This window comes from Pteronotus mesoamericanus, unplaced genomic scaffold (genome assembly GCF_021234165.1).
Source record: "Pteronotus mesoamericanus isolate MK-2021 breed Mesoamerican mustached bat unplaced genomic scaffold, CSHL_Meso_final contig_221, whole genome shotgun sequence".
Taxonomy (NCBI): domain Eukaryota; kingdom Metazoa; phylum Chordata; class Mammalia; order Chiroptera; family Mormoopidae; genus Pteronotus; species Pteronotus mesoamericanus.
The window spans coordinates 16866886-16886248 of NW_026555092.1; the positions used below are offsets into that span (position 1 = coordinate 16866886).

The 19363-nt window shown below is 35.5% G+C and overlaps 1 protein-coding gene across 3 annotated transcripts in view; it reads right to left on the minus strand.

Annotated features, from left to right (window-relative positions):
• FOXJ3 (forkhead box J3) overlaps positions 1 to 19363 on the minus strand; it is a 100847-nt gene that overhangs the window by 24046 nt on the left and 57438 nt on the right. For 2 of the 3 annotated variants that reach the window (XM_054572067.1, XM_054572068.1), the window contains 2 exons: positions 12363 to 12446; positions 2932 to 3033 (listed from right to left, as the gene is read on the minus strand). In XM_054572067.1, the coding sequence (XP_054428042.1) occupies positions 2932 to 3033; positions 12363 to 12446 (186 nt within the window). The remainder of the gene's footprint in view (positions 1 to 2931; positions 3034 to 12362; positions 12447 to 19363) is intronic. The other variant, XM_054572069.1, reaches the window with a different exon arrangement.

The following is a 19363-nucleotide window of genomic DNA, read 5'->3' on the forward strand; positions in this document are numbered from 1 at the left end:
TGCTTTAAACAATCTCCGAAGAGATTTTAAAATTTTTAAAAGTTTTACGTACACCCATGTAGTCATTCCTTTGTATCGACCCAGATTTCCATCATGAACTTCAATTACAAATATATTAGGTTGCCTGAAGTTGTCCCCAGAGCTCACTAATGCTCTATTTACTTTTTGAACAGTCTTTCCAGTGTGTTTCATTTTGGATAATTGCTTTATCTTCAAATTCACTAACCTTTCCTTCTACAGTGTCTAATGTACTATTAATTCCACCATTTATTTTTCAACCCAGGCATAGATTTTATTTCTATGGAGTTTAACTTGGGTTTTTCATGTATCTACATGGATATTTCATGTATCTACACACATGTCCAACCTGTCCTTTAGCTTCTTTATGGAACATAACTTTTTCTTTCCAGCTTCATTGAGATAACTGACATATAACATTGTGTAAATTTAAAGTGTACAATTTGTCCATTTGATACACTTATATATTGAGAAATGATTACCATGGTAGCATTAGCTATTACCGCCATCATCTCACAAAATTACCATTTCTTTTTTGTGATGAGAACATCTGAGATCTACTCTCCTAATTAACTTTTGTGTACTATCATCACCATGTTATACATTAGATCCCCAAAACTTAATCATCTTGCAACTGAAAGTCTGGACCCTTTGACCAGTGTCTCCCTATTTCCCCCACAGCCTAACCCCTGGTAACCACCATTCCACTGTTTCTATGAATTCGGCCTTTTAAGATTCCACATATAAGTGGTATTACACAGCACATGTCTTTCTCTGCCTGATTTATTCATTTAGCATAATGCCCTCAAGATCCATCCATGTTGTCACAAGTGGTAGAATTTCCTTCTTTCTCATATCTAAGTAATATTTCATTGTACATGCATTGCACACACACACACCCTACATCTTCTTTACTCATTCACTGATGGACATTTCCATTATCTTAGCTTATGGTAACTGTTTTAATGCCTTTTTCTACTAATTTTATCATCTCTGTCATTTCCGGATTGATTCTGATTAACTTTCTTCTCATTAGGGGTTATTTTTTACTAATTACTTGCCTACAATTGTTTGTCTTTCCCTTCTCTGTAACATTGCTGAATTCTGGCTAGCAAAAAAATCTACTTGATTTGTCTGTCTGTCTGACCCCAAGCACACAGAGATTAGGGGATTAGTAAATGCCGTAAGTGGATGTTGCTTGCAAAAAGTTGAGCTCACTTCTGAGATTTCTCAGGATCTTAGTCCTCAAGTCCTGACTGCTTGGTAGTCCGAGACTCCCATTTTTGTTTCCCTATCTCAATGACTGCTCTAAACTGCTGCTCTGTGTTCCGCTTCTATGCCACACACTGAGAACTGGTAAATGTCCCAAGGGAAAATTTTCAGGTCTTATCTCAATGTATTTTTCTTTTTTCCTAAGATCCTAGACAATGAAATCTTGGCTGTTTAGTTCTCCAATGCCTCCCCCAACTTTTTATCGGTGGTGGGGATGGTATTTTATATAGATAGGCATAAGGGTAAAGCTCATTCTAGCTATTCCATCAAATCTGGAAACAGAAGTCCAAAAACTCCAGCTTCTTTGACTCCCATATTTAAGTCATCAAGTCCTAGCATTACTATTTCCTAATTGTTTCCTAATAGCCACAACTGTCTATGTTTAGGCCTCACTATCTCCTACTTGGACTACTGCAAACACTAGTTTTTAGTAATTCTGATTCCAACCTGCCTGCCTCACCAGAAATTCTCAGGTCTAACTGGGCATCATTAGGGATGATGTTTAAAGTACGGGTTCCTGGGCCCTATCCAGAAGGATTAAGTAACTTATTTGACAGGCTTATAATGGAATCTGGGAATTACCACCCCCACCCCTCACCCCCACCCCCCACCCCACACACACATACACATGCACCCTTCCCCTAAGTGATTTTGATAAAATCATTCTACTGACTGCTACTTGGAAAAAAATCATTACATTACACTTTTAAACTGGAAACCTGATTAGGCACTCTGATTGTAATATCTTCTGTTTACTCATTATCTTTCTACAAATAAAATTCCTATGTATACTATATTAGTTCAACTGAATATATGTGTGTATTTGTGTTTATGTGTGTCGTGAGCAAATGGACAAGAGAGAAACAGAGATAAAGCAAGTCTAAGTAAAAGCAACATGAAAGGAGAGAGTGAAAGCAAGACTGTAAGAAAGTTATGAGCATGAGTGTGAGAAATGTATGGCTTCAAGGTGCTTGTGTCTGAGTAAGGGAGAAAACACATGCACAGGACTGAATTACTTCATGAACCTCCTAGAACCTTGTTGGGGTTTTGAGATAGGAGATTAAGAAATCACCTTGTAAAAAAGAGACATCTGTATCCCACTAGGTATCTAATGAGTTGACACACAGTTTTGACTCTTGCTTCAAAAAAACAAAAAAGAAAAATGCAGCAAACTGCCATATACTATTTCTGGGTATGCCACTAGACTTCAGTATCTTGAAACAAGCTGACAACCATTCCAATGAACTCTATGAGTTTGTCCAAGTTATTTATTTTGAGTCTGTTGACTCCCTGGGGATTTGACAATCTTTTTTCCATATATTCAGAGGGGTAATCAATGATATGAAACAAACTGATGCAATAAAATGCTGGCTCAAAATGTCTATCAGTGAAAACTGGCAGTGTCAAGAATTTAATAAAGAACTTCCCAATAAATACCTTCCAATTTTTCCAGAGAAATATTTTCTTCTAATCTATTCATACGCCAGAACACTGTAGATTCAGCTTTCATGCTGCCAGGTATGGGCCAGCCAAATTTGTATCACCTTAAACTCAACCATATAGAACTCTATTGTTATTATAAAGGCAAATTAAATGTATTACTCAATGACATTTCAAAAGTGTTTTTAAAAATGTAATTACTTTGTTAGTCACAGTGTTGATTGCCAGAGTTGGAGAGGCACTTCCCGAAATAATACACTCCATTCCCAAAGAATCTGAATCTATGCTATATGGAGTTGAAGCCTAAAATACAAGAACAAAATAAAAAATTATTAGCTCACATATCCAGCAACTTTAACACAATTTGAAGGTATTTCATCAAATTCACCAACATCCCGTTCTGTACTTTGTTTCTGAAAATTAACTTAAACTAATGGGGGGCATTCGAAAGGCAAGATTAGAAGGAACATGGGCATCTGAATGACCTTGTGAAACAGGAGCTGGTTATCTGTGTGATCTACTGTGAGCTCGGACTTTTACCACCTAAGAGAAATAAATCTCTCTGGTTTAGTTCTTTCAGTTTTTTTTCTTCCTTTGTCCATTAGTGCAATTGAACAATATTGTAAATAACACAACTTCATATGCACTGTTTATAAAGTCAGCATGGATGTCAAGATCAGTAACAGATGGTTCTACACATTTAGAATTTTGGACATTGTGACAACTCTCTAAAGAAAGTTTTTACTGTTTTGGTGAGCCTTTAAGAGAGTTTAACTTCAATGCTGAAAGTTAAAGAAGGGCAGATATAAAAACGATTTGTGGCTATGCTAGTTTTGTGCACCTTCCCTCTCCGGCAAAAAATATTTGTCCCACATGATCCCAATCAGACACGCATTTTTAAAAGATCATATTGGATGAAAAAGTGCATTTTTTTTCCATCAGGTAATCTACAAAGGTATGGGCATCTTGATTGAAATGGAAAAAGGAAAAGACAAGGGTCACCCCTAGAATACAGAATCTAGCACTTAGGTGCTGAGTACACTCAGAGTGAGATGAAAATGGAAAGGAGCTTCTGAAATACAAGTGGAAGAACTGCAAAAAGTCTGTGTCTCAGTTTTGGTGCCAGCCAACTTAGCTAAACCTAAATTAACAAAATTTACTTTAGGCAGCTACAAATCTCAAGTTCCTCTACTTCAACTCAGTCATTGCAGTCCAGACTACTGTTTCACTATTTAATTCTCACTAATCCCCACTGGTAGGAAGAGGCAAGCCTGTGTTATATGATTTCATGCAAATACTCAATCTTTACATACTTATTGAGACTTGTTTTGTAGCTCAACATGTGCTGTATCTTCATGAATATCTGTGTACATTTGAAAAGAAAAGGTATTCTATGGTTGTTTGGTACAGTGTTCTCTAATACCAATTAGATCAAGACATTTGATAATGTATTGCAATGCTCTTTATTGATTTTTATTTATAAGCTTTTGCTTCAAGTATTTTGAAGCAAGTTATTAGTCACATTCTCATTTATAATTACATCTTCATCGGTTATTCCTTTATCAAATGTTTTTAAAATTTCTGATATATTCTGTGGCTTAGAGTCTTTTCTCTGATGTTAATAAAGTCATTGCACCTTTATGCTTACTGCTTGAATGGTATACATATTTTCATGCATTACTTTCACCCCATCTGTGCTGTGTATTTAAGTTGTGACTCTTACAGGTCGCAATCTTGCCCTTTTTAGCATCTCTGACAACCTCTGCCTTTTTACTGCTGTGTCTAGATATTTAATATTAATGCAATTGTTGATATTGTTAGAGTTAGATCTGAATTGTTTTATTGCACCTCTACGTTTTTAGTTCCTTTCTTCCACCCTTTCCTCTCTTCTCTGAGATTATCTAGATATATTTTAGTATTCTAATTTATCTATTGGCTTTTTAGGTATAACCTCAAACTAGGTTTACAAGAGAATGTTCTCAATCTGAAAAGGGGCATCTACAGAAGCCCTACAGCTTATGTCATAGTTGGGGGTGATTTTCCTCTTAAGAATGAAAAAAGGCAAGGATGCCTACTACACCACTCCTATTCAACACTACACTGGAGATTCTAGTCACTACAATAAAGTGGGAGGACATGAGGAGAAGGAAGGGGAGGACTAGGAAAACTGTCTATTTGCAGATGAAATAATTGTTTATATAGAAAATCCCAAGGCATCTTCAAAACAATTCCTAGAACTAACAAGATTAGAGAACACAAAAATTAATTACATTTTTATATACTAGCAGCAAGCAATTGGAAAATGGATTTTAAAAACAGTACATAGCATCCAAAAACAAAATATTCAGGATTAAGTCTAACTGGAAACATCCAAGTCCTCTACACTGAAAACTAAAACATTCCTGAGAGGAACTGAAGGCCTAATGAATGGAGAAATAGATTATTTTCATGGTTTGGCATAATCAATATTGTTAAGATGTTAATTCTCCCCGTATCAGGGTTGCCAGGGGATGAGAATGGAAGGAGGCATGAATTACAAAAGGGCATGAGAAAAATTTGAGGAGCGATGGAAATGTTCATTTGATACTGGTGATTATTTCACATGTCAAAACTCCTCAAATTATAAACTTTAACTATTCAATTAACTGTGCATAGACTATCTATCAAGTATTGTAAAAACAAACAAACAAACAAAAAACTAAATCCTACCCATTCATCAAAATGATCCTTCATGAAATACTTTCTGGTCTACATCTCTAATTAATAGGATTTCTTCAACTTCAAAATTCCCAGAAAATTCTATTTACACATATCTCTTGTAGGCAACATGTAGTACCTCCCACATAATGTACACTCAGTACATGTTTGCCAAATTGAAATAAATGCTTTTTCAGTTCCATGAGTTCTAATGGTAGGAATATAAATTGCATTCCTTCCTTTGCTCACTTATGTATTTAACCCTCACTCAGACTCAGAGAAGACAGGCACACATTGGGGCATCACTTAATCTACAACACCACTCTGTATAACAATGGAAAAGACTGAGGCACAAATAGCACAAAGACAACAATCTCAAATATTAGCAAGATGCACAGTATCCCAAAGAATGTCCTCTTTCTATTTATCCATCCATCCTCAATTTATCTTCCTGATTAAATTTATAACCCTCTTTGAACTATAACACACAATTTAGTTCTTAACTAAAAGAAAAATTAATGTGTATTCCCTCATTTTTGTTCCAATAAAAGTGGGATAATTGCAAATTACGTGTTTTTTCTCAGAGGCCAATATATTTAGGACACTGAGTTTATGTAGCTATCTGGCCTTTACTCCCTCAAATGATTTCCACACAATGCATCAGAAGATTTAAGCGAAACTATCAGCAATTTCCTCTTTATTTGCCTGTTTCTACTCTTTTACAGCTTATACCTCACACAGCAGCTAGAGTGTTCCTATTAAAATATAAATCACATTAGGTCACAATTTTGCTTATATCCCTCCAATGGCTTTCCACCTCCCTCAGAATAAAAGCCAAGTCATTACAAGGTATACAAAGCCCTAAACACTTTTCCCCCTACTCCCACCATTTACTTCTCTAATGTCAAGTCCTACGACTCTTCCCTTCTCACATACGCTAGTCTAGCCACAGTGGCCTCTTGTTTTTCCTCATGCCAAGTATGTTTCTATCTCAGGGCCTTTACACTTGTGGGATTTCAGAAGGGATATTCTCTCCCAGGCCTATATAGCTGACAATCCACTTATATTTATACGCAAAGAAACTATGGTCAGAAAAATTAAACACCTAAGTTACTACATACAACTTTAAAATCGGGTCTCTTAATTTCTAGGCTATTAGAGTTTCTTTCCCTAAATCTTGTACTTAAAATATAGTGACACCTCAGACTTTGTAACATGACTTGGTTTTACTCATAATTTTACTATGTTCTTAAACTAAGAGAGAAACTTCAGATCATTAAATGCAGGTAAAATATAGTACAATCTAAAGGGTTGTTTGTTTTTTTGTTTTTTGGTGTTTTTGTAATAATTTCCTTTTCCTAACACTGGTTTCACCCCATCCTCACCACTGTTCAGATACATTTCTAGCAGGGGAATTATTTTCTGTTTCTAATTCTTTCAAAGCAATTTACCTGTGCTAAGCATACAACAGAAATACAGTAAATATGTGACCTCTCAGCTCATAAGCAAGTTACACACAGCCTTTTCAACTTCCTTAAAACTAATAAATTTTACCACTTGTATTTTAAACTTGAATAAGGTACTTAGCCAAACACTAAGCAGTGACCAGGAAGAGTCTTTGAATTGCAAGAAACAATACACTCCAGAAGACGCACCTTCAGTCTACTAATTTAAGAACAACAACTACACCCATGCACACCTTGAAAAGACAAAGGGTTTTTTTGTTGGGTTTTTTTTTTAAGGATTTCTTGTATTTGGGGTAAGGGTTGCATACAATTTAAGAACTAAGTCAAAGGCTCTGGAAATGCAGGAGACTGTGAAAAATAAAAAGCAATGGTACACACAGATCTGAAAACACAAAGACACATTCCAACAACAGAAAAGACAAGGCACATAGCAAACACTGTCAGAACACGATATTCTCTCTGCATTCATTTCTACACTCTAAAGGCTGCTTACTACAAACATCTGCAACTCTCTGCCTGAAGGCTTTTTCTGGTTGGGGAGGATGCTTTGGCTTTGGCTTTGGCTTTGTGCAGGGCAGGCCAGAAGTGCAGAAAAGCTACTATCCCTAGCTGTACCACTTATTCAAGGAGGAAAGAATTGATAAATATACCACCTTGTTGCCCCACACTTCTAAATGACCCAGAGCTTCCACTGGGACTGAACTCCAAGTGTTTATAGTGGTAACTGAATGATAATTGCCCCACTTCCCTAGGATCACCCCTCAAACTACCTGTGCTCAATCTGTGTTTACTTCCGGGGGAACTCAAATCAAGACAGTTATCTTTTTCTTTCTCAGAAGAAATGTCTCCCGGGATAGACATGAAATCTTCCTTTAACACAGTAGTTCTCAAACTTTTTGGTTGCAGGACCCTTTTACACTATTAAAAATAATTGAGAATCCCAAAGAGCTTTTGTTTATGTGAGTTGTACCTATTGAGATTTACCTACTAGAAATTAAAACAGAAAAATTTTATTAATTTAAAATCAACAATAACCAATATATTGCATATTAAATATTGTTTTGTATGAAAAAAAGTCTCCAAAAAAAAAAAACTTAGAAGAATGGGGTTATTTTACAATTTTTAAAAATTGCTTTAATATTTGGCTTAATAAAAAAACTATTAGTTTCTCATATCTGCCTCTGCATCTGATCTATAACAAAATCACAGGTCATATAACCTCTGGAAAATTAGTAAGTAAAAAGGTCAAGGAACATCTTAGTATTATTATGAACACAGTTTTGACATTGTGGACCCCCTAAAAGAGCCTCACACATTGAGAATCACTTTAGTGTAACAGGTTCCTATGAGCAATGGGTAACAATACAAAATAACCAAGAACCAAGATTTAAGTTATTTTTTAGAGGGAGGGGCAATCACAGAATGAACAGCGAGCACTCATTCTCTCAAAGCATTTCTTTAACAAAGAATTGCCAATGATCCAAGTTCCCTTTCTTCTATTCCTTGAAATTAGTTCCCTTGAAATAGTGTAACTGTTTGCCAGTCTTTAAAAAAAAAGACAATATTGAGCTAATTTTGCTTTTTTCTACCCTAAGCAGCTTCCAGTGAATAGGACACTTTTCATTAATAAAAAAGCAACATATCCTTTGGTTGAACTGAACAGACAAGGTCAAATTAAAAAGCAAAACGGAAAAGGTTAAGCTTCTGCTCAAGATAGAAGAGTAGGTAAATGCAGTACTTGCATCCTCTCGCAATCACATCAAAATTATAATTAAACTACAGAACAATCACCATTCAGAACTGCTTGAAATCTAGCTGAAAAGAAGTCTCATAACTAAGGACATAAAGAAGCAGCCACACAAAGACTGGTAGGATGGGCAAACGCGTCAAACAGGCTAATCCCACACTTACATGTGGCTAGAGAGTTCCTCCCTGAGAAATGAGGGGTCCCAGCTCCATACCAGGTCCCCCAACCAAGAAGTGCCACGAAGTCCCCATAATTTGGGAAAACCAGCACGAACTGTGGTTCAGTGAGACAGAGGGCTTCTTGAGTGCCAGGCTTTCCCTCTTAAAGCGCCCACACATGTACTTACTCAAACTCACTCACTCTGAGCTCCAGAGATGGGCAGCAGAGCTCAAAAGACACTATGGACACATGGGGAGGAGCTGAATTGTCTGGCATCAGGGCAAAGGCTAGAGGGGCAACTTCCCCTCAGATGGAAGAACTGGTAGAGGCCACTGTTCCTTTGATAAGCCCTCCCCACTGAAGAGTCAGCAGGTGAGCCCCATATCTAAGTCTCCATCAACCTGCCTAGTACTGTCCCACCGTAGTGATTCTAAGGCGTCACCCAAGCCTTTTTTCCAGTATCTTATCCATACAAATGGCCTCTCTTGGCTCATGCTCTCCATTTTCCTAAAATCTCTCAAACTCTAAATAATCAGCATCTGGCCACAGCATGCCCCGTACCTCTTGCTAAGTGACCCTAGGCCTGGCAGTAGGGGCAGCCGGCCTTAGTTTGCAGCTTGTCGTCCTCTCCGGAGCACCGCCAAGCCCACCACAAGTAGCAACCATCTACGAATTATTATGTAGCTACGAATTACTCTAGGGTGTCCCTAGACAGGCAAAGAGTCAGCTGATCTTGGCCCACACCTCCCAGGAGGCTCCAGAGCCAGCATACCTGGTGGACAGCTTCAGGCCATGCCAGAGCACCACCCAATCACCTACACCAGCAACACCACAGCCAAGAGGCTGACTCATCAGGCATCAGAGTCCTGCTGAAGCAAATCCTGCTCCATGGTCTCGACCCCACCCCTGCACAGCAGCTCATCTGCTATAGATAAGGCCAGTCCTTGCAGCAGACTGACCTGGTGGTAAATCCCTCCCATGAGATGCCCACAGCAATCAAGGCTCAACTACAACAGGAGAGTACACACAGCCCACATGGGGGGCACACTTGGCATGCCCAGCTCAGGGAGGTTGCACCACTGGGCCCTACAGGACATCTTAGTACATAAGGCCATTCTACCATGATTGGGAGATGTAGCAGCTCTACCTAAGAGATAGAAACAAACACAGGGAGGTGGCCAAAATGAGGAGACATATCCCAAATGAAAGAACACAACAAAACTCCAGAAAAAGAAATAAATCATAAAATGGAGGCAAGCACTCTACCAGATTCAAAGTTCAAAACACTGGATATAAGGATGCTCAATGAACATATGAGAAGAGTAGATGAACTTAGTGTAAAATTCAACATAGAGATAGGAAACAAAATGGAGATAAAAAACATAAAAAAGAACCAATCAGAAGTAAAGAATAAAATAACTGAAATGAGAATACATTACAAAGATCAACAGTAGAGGAAGCAGAGGATCAAATCAGCAATTTGGAAGGTAAAAAAGCTGAAAAATATCTAATCTGAACAGCAGAAAGAAAAAAGAACCCAAAGAAAATGAGGATAGTGTAAGAAGCCTCTGGGCCAACTTCAAATGTACAAACATTTGTATCACGGGAGTGCCAGAAAGAGAAGAGCAAGAACAAGGAATTGAAAACCTATTTGAAAAAATAATGGCATAAAACTTACCTAACCTGGTGAAGGAAATAGACATACAAGTCTAGAAAGTGCAGAGAATTCCAAACAAGATAAACCCAAACAGGCCCACACCATGTCACATCATAATAAATCTAGCATCATAAGTGCTAGAGACAAAGAATCTTAAAAGCAACAAGAGAAAAGCAGCTAGTCACCTACAAGGGAGCTCCTATTAGACCGTCAGCTAATTTCTCAACAGAAACTTTGAAGGCCAGAAAGGACTGGCAAGCAATATCCAAAGTGATGAAAAGTAAGAACCTACAACCAAGATTACTCTACCTAGTAAAGCTATCATTTAGCATCAAAGGATAAGTAGTTTCCAAATGAGAAAAAGCCAAAGGAGTTCACTACCACCAAACCAATGTAAGAAATCTTAAAGGGTTTTTTTAAAAAAGAAAAAAGATTAAAAATATGAATAATAAAATGGCAATAAATATATCTATCAACAGTTACTTTAAATTCAAATGGGTTAAATGCTCCAATGAAAAAACACATGGTGGCTGAATGGATAACAAAACAAGACCCTTACATATGTTGTGTACAAGAGTCTCACCTCAGATCAAAAGATGCACACAGAATGAAAACAAAGGGATAAAAAAGTTATTTCATAAAAAATGAAGAAAAAAGAAAAAGCTGGGGTAGCAGTATTCATCCCAGAAAAAAGTAGACTTTAAAACACAGGCTATAGCAAGAGACAAAGAGCCCTGGCTGGTATGGCTCAGTGGATTGAGTGCCAGCCTGCAAAGCAAAGGGTGGCTGGTCTGACTCCCAGTCAGGGCACATGCCTGGGTTGCAGGCCAGGTCCCCAGTAGGGGGGGGCCCGAGAGGCAACCACACATTGATGTTTCCCTCCCTTCCCCTCTCTCTAAAAATAAATAAATAAAATCTTTTTTAAAAGATAAAAGAACCCAGCAATTACACTTCTGGGTATTTATCCAAAGAACCTAAAACTCTAAATCAAAAAGATATATACATCCATATGTTCACTGCAGCATTTTTTTATAATAGTCAAGATAGGAAAGAAACATAAGGGGATCACAGTACACGCACTTAAGAGAATTGTACAAATTGTGAGAAAGCCTATTAAAAAAATATGGTAAAAATTCTGCAAGAATGCAAATAAATAAATGAGGAAAAGCTTCCCAATGTGGTTAACATTTGAAATGGAACAGTAGGTTAGAATGTGGATTGCGGGGGCGGGGGGGGGGCGGTTGGTGTTAGCTCAGATGCTGGAAATGTATAGTGAGAAAGCTGAAAGATAAAGTTAATGTCCAGTGACAGCCTACGTGTTGACTAAACATGTCACAATAACTTAGAATACCAACTAGAGCTCCTTTATCTCCTTCATCCTTGCAAATTAATTTTTAACCATGAATTTACAAGTAAGAAATATCTTACAATCAACAAACACACTTAAGATATTTTGTGTATAAAATAATTACTACATGGTTGGAAGCAGGAAAAAGCATTTTGAAGATATGAAAATTTGATGTAAGTAGAGTGTATGCAGTGAAAGGGAATAGTTTTGTTAACTAAAACCAGTCCTCAATGTTGTAGATGCCAGAGAAAAGAGTTCAAAATTATAATTCAAGAGACCTGAATTCAAGTCTCAGACAACAGCTGTGCCCTAATTACAGAAAAAATAAAAACAAAAAAAAAACACCTTTTACTTAATTTCTAAACACCCCACCTCACTCAGAGTTGTTAAGATCAAATGAAATAACAAATCTGAAAATGCTTTGAAAAAAAACAGAAAATGCTATACAGACTAATATATTGCCTTCATTATGGTTATACTTGCTATAATGGAAATAAACTTTTAAACTCTACATTCTGACATAATAACCGTGTCACAAACTAAATAAAGAGCTTTTACCCGTTCTACAGATCGTGCTCTCTTCTTTGGCCGAGTAGGCAGCACATCTTCCTTCGGATTGGTGTCTATTGCCCAATAGGACCCCTAAAGGTAAAGAAATAAATTATATTAACAGTGTATCACAGCAACTCTCTAACATTAAAATGGATTCTTACAATCCTCTGCTTCCAGAGCAAACATTTTGCAGATACAACACATATAACATGAGAGAAACACTAGTTTTGAACTGAGAAAAGTCAAGCTCATGAGAAAAGAAGTCCACTTATAACTAGACTGTTAAAGACAAAAAAACAAATCACAAACTGAGGAAGCCAAGTTCAAGAACTTCTGCCACAGACAAATTAAAAGAGAAATGATCAACTGAACACATTTTAAAATATATGCTAACTCTTAATAGAATATATGTGATACTTACAACAGCATATGACATTCAAGTCTAACAGAATTTTACGTATAAAGATACTGTAATTTCTGCACCCTGGGACCTCATAAATCCAAAGGGTCAGTGAAATAATTTATAAAGACAAACTGCTTGAAGACATTTTATGAAATAAGTGCTTCCGGGGAAGCAATGGTCTGCACGTAAATCTTGCTTTTTGATGCAAGTTCTCAAACCACTCACTCAAAAATACATATGAGCACCTACTGTGTTCCAGGCACTCAGAAATTGTGACTGCTTGAAGAAATATTTTGAAAAGCATAGATCGTACAGTTTGCACATTTATGCAGATGAAGAGACCAAAGCTCAGAGAGATCAAATTGTTTTGCTCATCCAAGAATATGAGAACCTGACCTGAATCAAGGCCTTAGTTCCTTTCTTCCTCAGTTATCCTGCCTACACACACATGCACGTATGCACGCACACTCAGAGGATAAGAAAGGAAGGAGGGAATAAGGAAGGAAAGAAGGGAGGGCGGGAGATATGCAATTCAGAAACAGAAATACAACGCACGTCCTAGTTATAAAATAATCTCAGTGGCAGTTATTACAGTTTAGTCCTTGCTTCTATTATTTCATTAATTTTCCCAGGCTATTTTTTCAGGCAGTGTTTGTCCATGAGCTCTCATCTACCAATCCTCACATTTTGTGCCTAACATGAATTATTTACTCATTGTTCCTTAAACATACCATATTCTTTTATACATCTGTGTCTGCTCTACACGCTGATCTCATGGACTATTGTAATATCCATCCAACGATCCACTACCTACAATATGCACTCTGACAAACTCATATTCCACCTTCAAAATTGAGCCCAGATGTTATCTAAAAGAATTCATCACTCTCTCCTTCTGCAAGATCTCTATACTTTCTATACATTTAGATCATGGATTGCACTTAACATTACTTAAAAGGTCTGCATCTCTTCTAGGCTATGACTTCCATAAGGGTAGAACACCCTTTTTCTATATTACTGTGACAGGCACAATGTCAGACACTAAACACATACTCAATAAACATTTGTTCTAATGAGAAGAAAAAAGCTGTTGAACAAACTGCCAAGAATATCAGAGTATGATGCCAGACCTTCCCAGATCCTAGTCTATTCAGGTACCTGAACTTCCACCCACCCACTACTACGGCCGTCTTTCATGTTATCTTTTCAAAGTAATCACTCATGTCAGCTGATGAGTCTTCCAGTCGGATGCAAACTTGCCGAGAACAATGTAAAACGTAGATGCTACAGAAATTCAGCACTGAAAGTGAAAACAATGATCTTGTGTAGGCTCAGCTACCAGTTTCAAAATTAAGTAGGAAAAAGCTTTATATCTGGTTTTTCTAAGAGCTGAAAATAAAGCATAAAGAAAAATACCAAAACTCAATTGACAACAATTTAAAAACCACTGTTCATTAAAATGATAGCAAACCCAAAATTTCTATATCTTAGATATAATACATGTTATATTTAGTATATTCAAATTTTCCTGGTTTTGAAGGTAAATATAACAAAATAGTCAAGATCTTTGAAGTACAACTAATTTCTAAACTGTCATGTTTGAAACTAAAACATCTATCTGTAAATATAGATTCCTGGTTTTCAATTTCTAAAATGTTCTATTTTATTATTATTTCTGGTTCTTTTTCTTATATGTTACTATCAAACCCAATAATGTTTCCAAATCAGTACTTTTGAAATTTTTGATGTCTCAGAATTTTATTAAAGAATGGCCACCTCTGGTACATAATTGTGAGAAACATTTTCATATCTGGTTTATAAAAACCAAATAGAGTGAGGAATCCAATTAACTTTTTCATTTTTTGTAACATCTATTTCCTTGCAAGCACTTCTGAACACACATCAGACCTCAAGATTTGTCCACTTATGAATCATTTCAAGTGATTTTTGGTGCACAACCATCATAAAATGTGAAAAATTGTTCACGTGATTTTCTAGGGAAAAAACCAAGATGATTCTTGTCACAAAATACTGCATGATGAAGATCTTGCTAAATGACTAAATGGATGAAAAGAGCACATTTTTTTTTTTGTCCTTAGAAATAGATCATTAACTCAGTATTTCTTTGGTTTGGGAAAATTAATCTAGGATATTATCAACTCAATTTAACCATCATTAGTAGAGTCTAGAATGTTGCAACCTATCTTTATGTTCATCTTCTGAGTCTACTGGAAATAGTACACCATTTTCCTGTCAATTTTCATTTCTTTATTATGAGCAGGAAAAAAAAAAAGTCTAATCTCTCAACTATGTCCAATGAAAGCTAAAAGAAAAGAAAAAAAGACTTAAGATGGCATCTATATACTTTTATTATGCCTTCTTGAAAGATGTAATATTTTGAGCAACACAAAAGGAAAACTGAATAGGTGGAATCGAATGAACAAACTGAACAACCAAGCAAAGTATGGACAGACTCATAGAGAGCAGGACAGCTCTGGGGGAATGGGTAGTTGAAAGGATGAGAGAGAGAGCAAAAAAGAGAAAGAACTCATGGACAACAGTGTGGTGACTGTATGAGGGAGGTGGGTCAGTGGAGGAGGAAGAGGGTATGGGGGGACAAATAGTAATGAAAAAAGTAACTAAAAAACAAAATAAAGAACACTGAAAGATAACAGTGATGATTTCATTACTGCATCATCCTTCTAGGTCATTCAATCATCCCTTTGTATTCTTGTTATTTTAGTATTTGGGCATGATGGAGAAAATATTGATGGGCACTGATGAAATAATTCTTAAGATGATGAAATTCATTTCAAGATTTAGGAAAAATAAGATCAGTAAAATGCCATAATTCATGTTAGATTCATAAAAGAATCACATAGTAATTGCAAGATACAGTAAGTTTACAAGTATTCTGGTTTTAAAAGTAAATTTTCTATTTGTTCTTTGGAAGAATTCTAAGAACAAATATGTCATAAAATAATCACCTTTACAAATCAGAACTGCTCAAAATTGATACTGAAAAACTAAACTGAGTCAAGTGGACCCTGATAGTATACTGAGAGTTAAATAAAATATTTATGATATAGTCCACCCTCCAAAATTTGACCATGTAGTGTTTTGTATTAATCTTATTCTTTCTCACCTTCTACAATTTCTATCAAAGAACAAGCACTCAGATATTTGGAAAAAACACTTAATTTTAAGGGCTAAAAAATTAAAATCTAGCATAGCTTTTGTTTGATTATTGAAGAGTTACATATACAAAAGATAAATAATTTCGGTAATTCTAAAGATTTACCCTTTCAATTAACATTTGCTGAATTTCCATTCTGAACAATAAAAAGCAAAGAAAAAATAACAATAGCTAAAATATTTTTAGTGGAGCTTATTATTAAAAATAAAATGCAAGAGTAAGCTATACCTTAACATAACCTAAATATTAACTAACCCAACAACTGGGAAATGACACATGCTGAATCATCCAAACTGGCTAAAGGTCTCAAAATTTAGGAAGATACCAGGAAGGTAACATCCCTTCTCTTAAGGACAGTTCATCAAGCGTTGGGCATGTGCTCATCACAGTGCTAGGAGTAGGAATACAAATAAAAAGGAAGTCTCAGTCTGAAGGGTGGTTAGAGAGATAAAAGAGGTACCTGCCTGGTTAAATCTCACCACCTTTATGTCTTTGCTCAAAATTTACCTTCTCAATGAATTTACCTTACTTATTCTTTTGAAAATTGCAATCTACACCTCAATTCACTTTGTCCTATTCTAAGTTTCCCACGGCATATTTATAATGGTCTCATATTCTATGTCATTTATGTATTTATTTTATCTATTGTCATTCTCCCACAAGGCTGGAAGTTCTTTGAAGGCATGAATTTTTGACTGTTCTTTTGCTGATGCATTCCAAATGCCTAGAATAGTGACTAGCACATAATAGGAAAATAAATTATCACGATACGGTGCTAAGACAAGTGAGCTGAATCTTTTTGAGGATGACCATGCTCAGGTATGGTAGAAGAAAGAGGGAAATAAAAACAATGTTAGGCAGAGGAAAACAGCTAGTATTCAAAAAGCATTTTTAATATGGTGTTCATGGACTCCCAGCAGGTATGTGGACAGAAAATTCAGCATTTCCTTTCATTATGAACATAAGGAACAAACCACAGTTTAGCAATACCTAAAATATCAGTTTGTTTTCTATCACATTAATAGCTTTTGTCTCAAAATGTCATTAATTACTCATTACTTATTTCTGGTTTTTGTTATTTACCATATTAAATTTTGATCAATAATTTAATATTACCAAGGAACCATAGACTTCTATATCACAAATTTGCTACAGTATTTTTAAAAGTATTTTAATGTAACAGCTTATCTTGTCAATCCTATCTATTCTAGTTTACACCTTTAAAAATATTCTGAGGAGTTCACAGGCTTCAACAGAACTGCCAAATGAAGCATAAACAAGTATGAAGATTCTGGCACTGAAGTCATAAGACATACAGAAGAGAACTGAGACAATAAGAAAACTGTTCCCTTTAATACTTTAGGTGGCATGCTGATTCTAAATTTTCTTGTAATTAATTGATAAATCCTGAAAACTCACTAAAAATCTATTATTAATATCAAACAATCCAAAGTTCAAAGTCCTAAGAATCTTTACAGCATTTATTTTTTAACTTTTCTACAAGCTATCACGACTAAGCAACAGTGAAAGAAGTTGTGTTAATACACAGTTTATAAACATTTTTATGTAGAAGCTTTACACAATGAAGAGTGGGCCGACACCTTTCAAGAAATCTTGATCTCTGAACCTAGTATATCACATGAAATTTTCTGTTTATAACCATAAAGTTATAACAATAAATATTTGCTAAACTTAATTCTGATGAATGTCGTATTTGAAGACACACTGAAATTATTATTAAAATAATTTAAAATATTAAAATATTCAGAACCTCTAGAGCTGTATAGGCCTATAGATACTATAGCTCCACTTTTTATATATACTTCTTATATCTCTTTATATAAACCCCACATTTTATTCCTTAAGTTAAAAGAAATAAAGGATGGAGAGATATACTGTGGTTCATGGCTTAGAAAATTTAATATTAAGATGGCAGTATACCCCAAATTGATCTGTAGATTCAATACAATTCCTATCAAAATCCCAGTCATCTTATTTGTAGGAACTGACAAGCTGATCTTAAAATATACATGCATTTGACCTAGTATAGTCAGAACAATCTTTAAAAAGAACTAACTTGAAAGATTCACATTTCCTGGTTTTAAAACTTGCTACAAAGTAAAAGTAATTTGAATTAAGAGTGTAAAAATAAACCTGTATATTTTGGGTCAATTGATTTTCCACAGGCTATCAAGATAATACAAATGAGAAAAGAATAATCTATTCAGCAAATGATGCTGAAAAAAAAAAAAGGATATCCACACATGCAAAATTGGGCCCCCTCACACCACATATAAAAATTAAAATTAATTCAAAATGGATCAGAACCCTAAACGTAAGGGGTAATACTCTTAAAAGAAAAATAAGTGTAAATCTTCGTGACCTTGGATTAGGCAATGGTTTCTTAGACATGACACCAAAAGCACAAGCAAGGAAAAAAAAAAAATACCCCTGATAAATTCATCAATACATAAAACTTTTGTTTTGTCAATGGACAATCAAGAAAGTGAAAATAAAACTCACACAATGGAAGGAAAATTTGTAAGTCATATATATGATAAAGAGCTGGTATCTAAAATATATATAAAAAGACTTACAACTCACTAATAAAAAGAAAACCTGATTAAAAAACAAAGAAAGAATCTGAATAAACATTTCTGCAATGAAGATCTATGAATGGCAGACACAAATCAAAACTGTAATACAATGAGATAATATAACACAAATCAAAACCATAATACAATGAGATAATATAACACAAATCAAAACCATAATACAATGAGATATGACTTCCCATCTTCTAGGATGTCTACTAGTATAATCAAATAAAAAGCATTGGCAAGAATGTGAAAAACGGAAAACTTTGTAATTGTGAAAATATAAAATAGCACTGCCACTTTGAAAACCAGTATAGCAGTTCCCCAAAAGATTAAACATATGACCCAGCAATTCCACTCTTAGAGAAATGAAAACATATCCAAGAGAAATGAAAAATTATGTCCACACAAAACTTGTACACAAATGATCATAGCAGCATTTTTCATAATAGCCAAAAGTAAAAAAACCCAAATGCCCAATAAATGATAAACAGATAAAACTGTGATATATTCATACAATGGAATATCAGTCATACTACAACATACTACAACACATATGATCCTGAAAACCTTACACTAAATCAAAGAAGCCAAACACAAAAGCTGTATATCATATGATTCCATTTATATAAAATGTCTAATATGGGCAAATCCACAGAGATGAAAAGTAAATTAGTAGTTGCCAGAAGCTTGGGGGTTGGGGGAGTGTTTAAAAGAAGAGAGTTCTTTCTGGGGTGATAAAATCAAAATGCCCTGGAATTAGATACTGGTGATGATTGCACAACTCTGCAAATATACTAAAAACCATTGA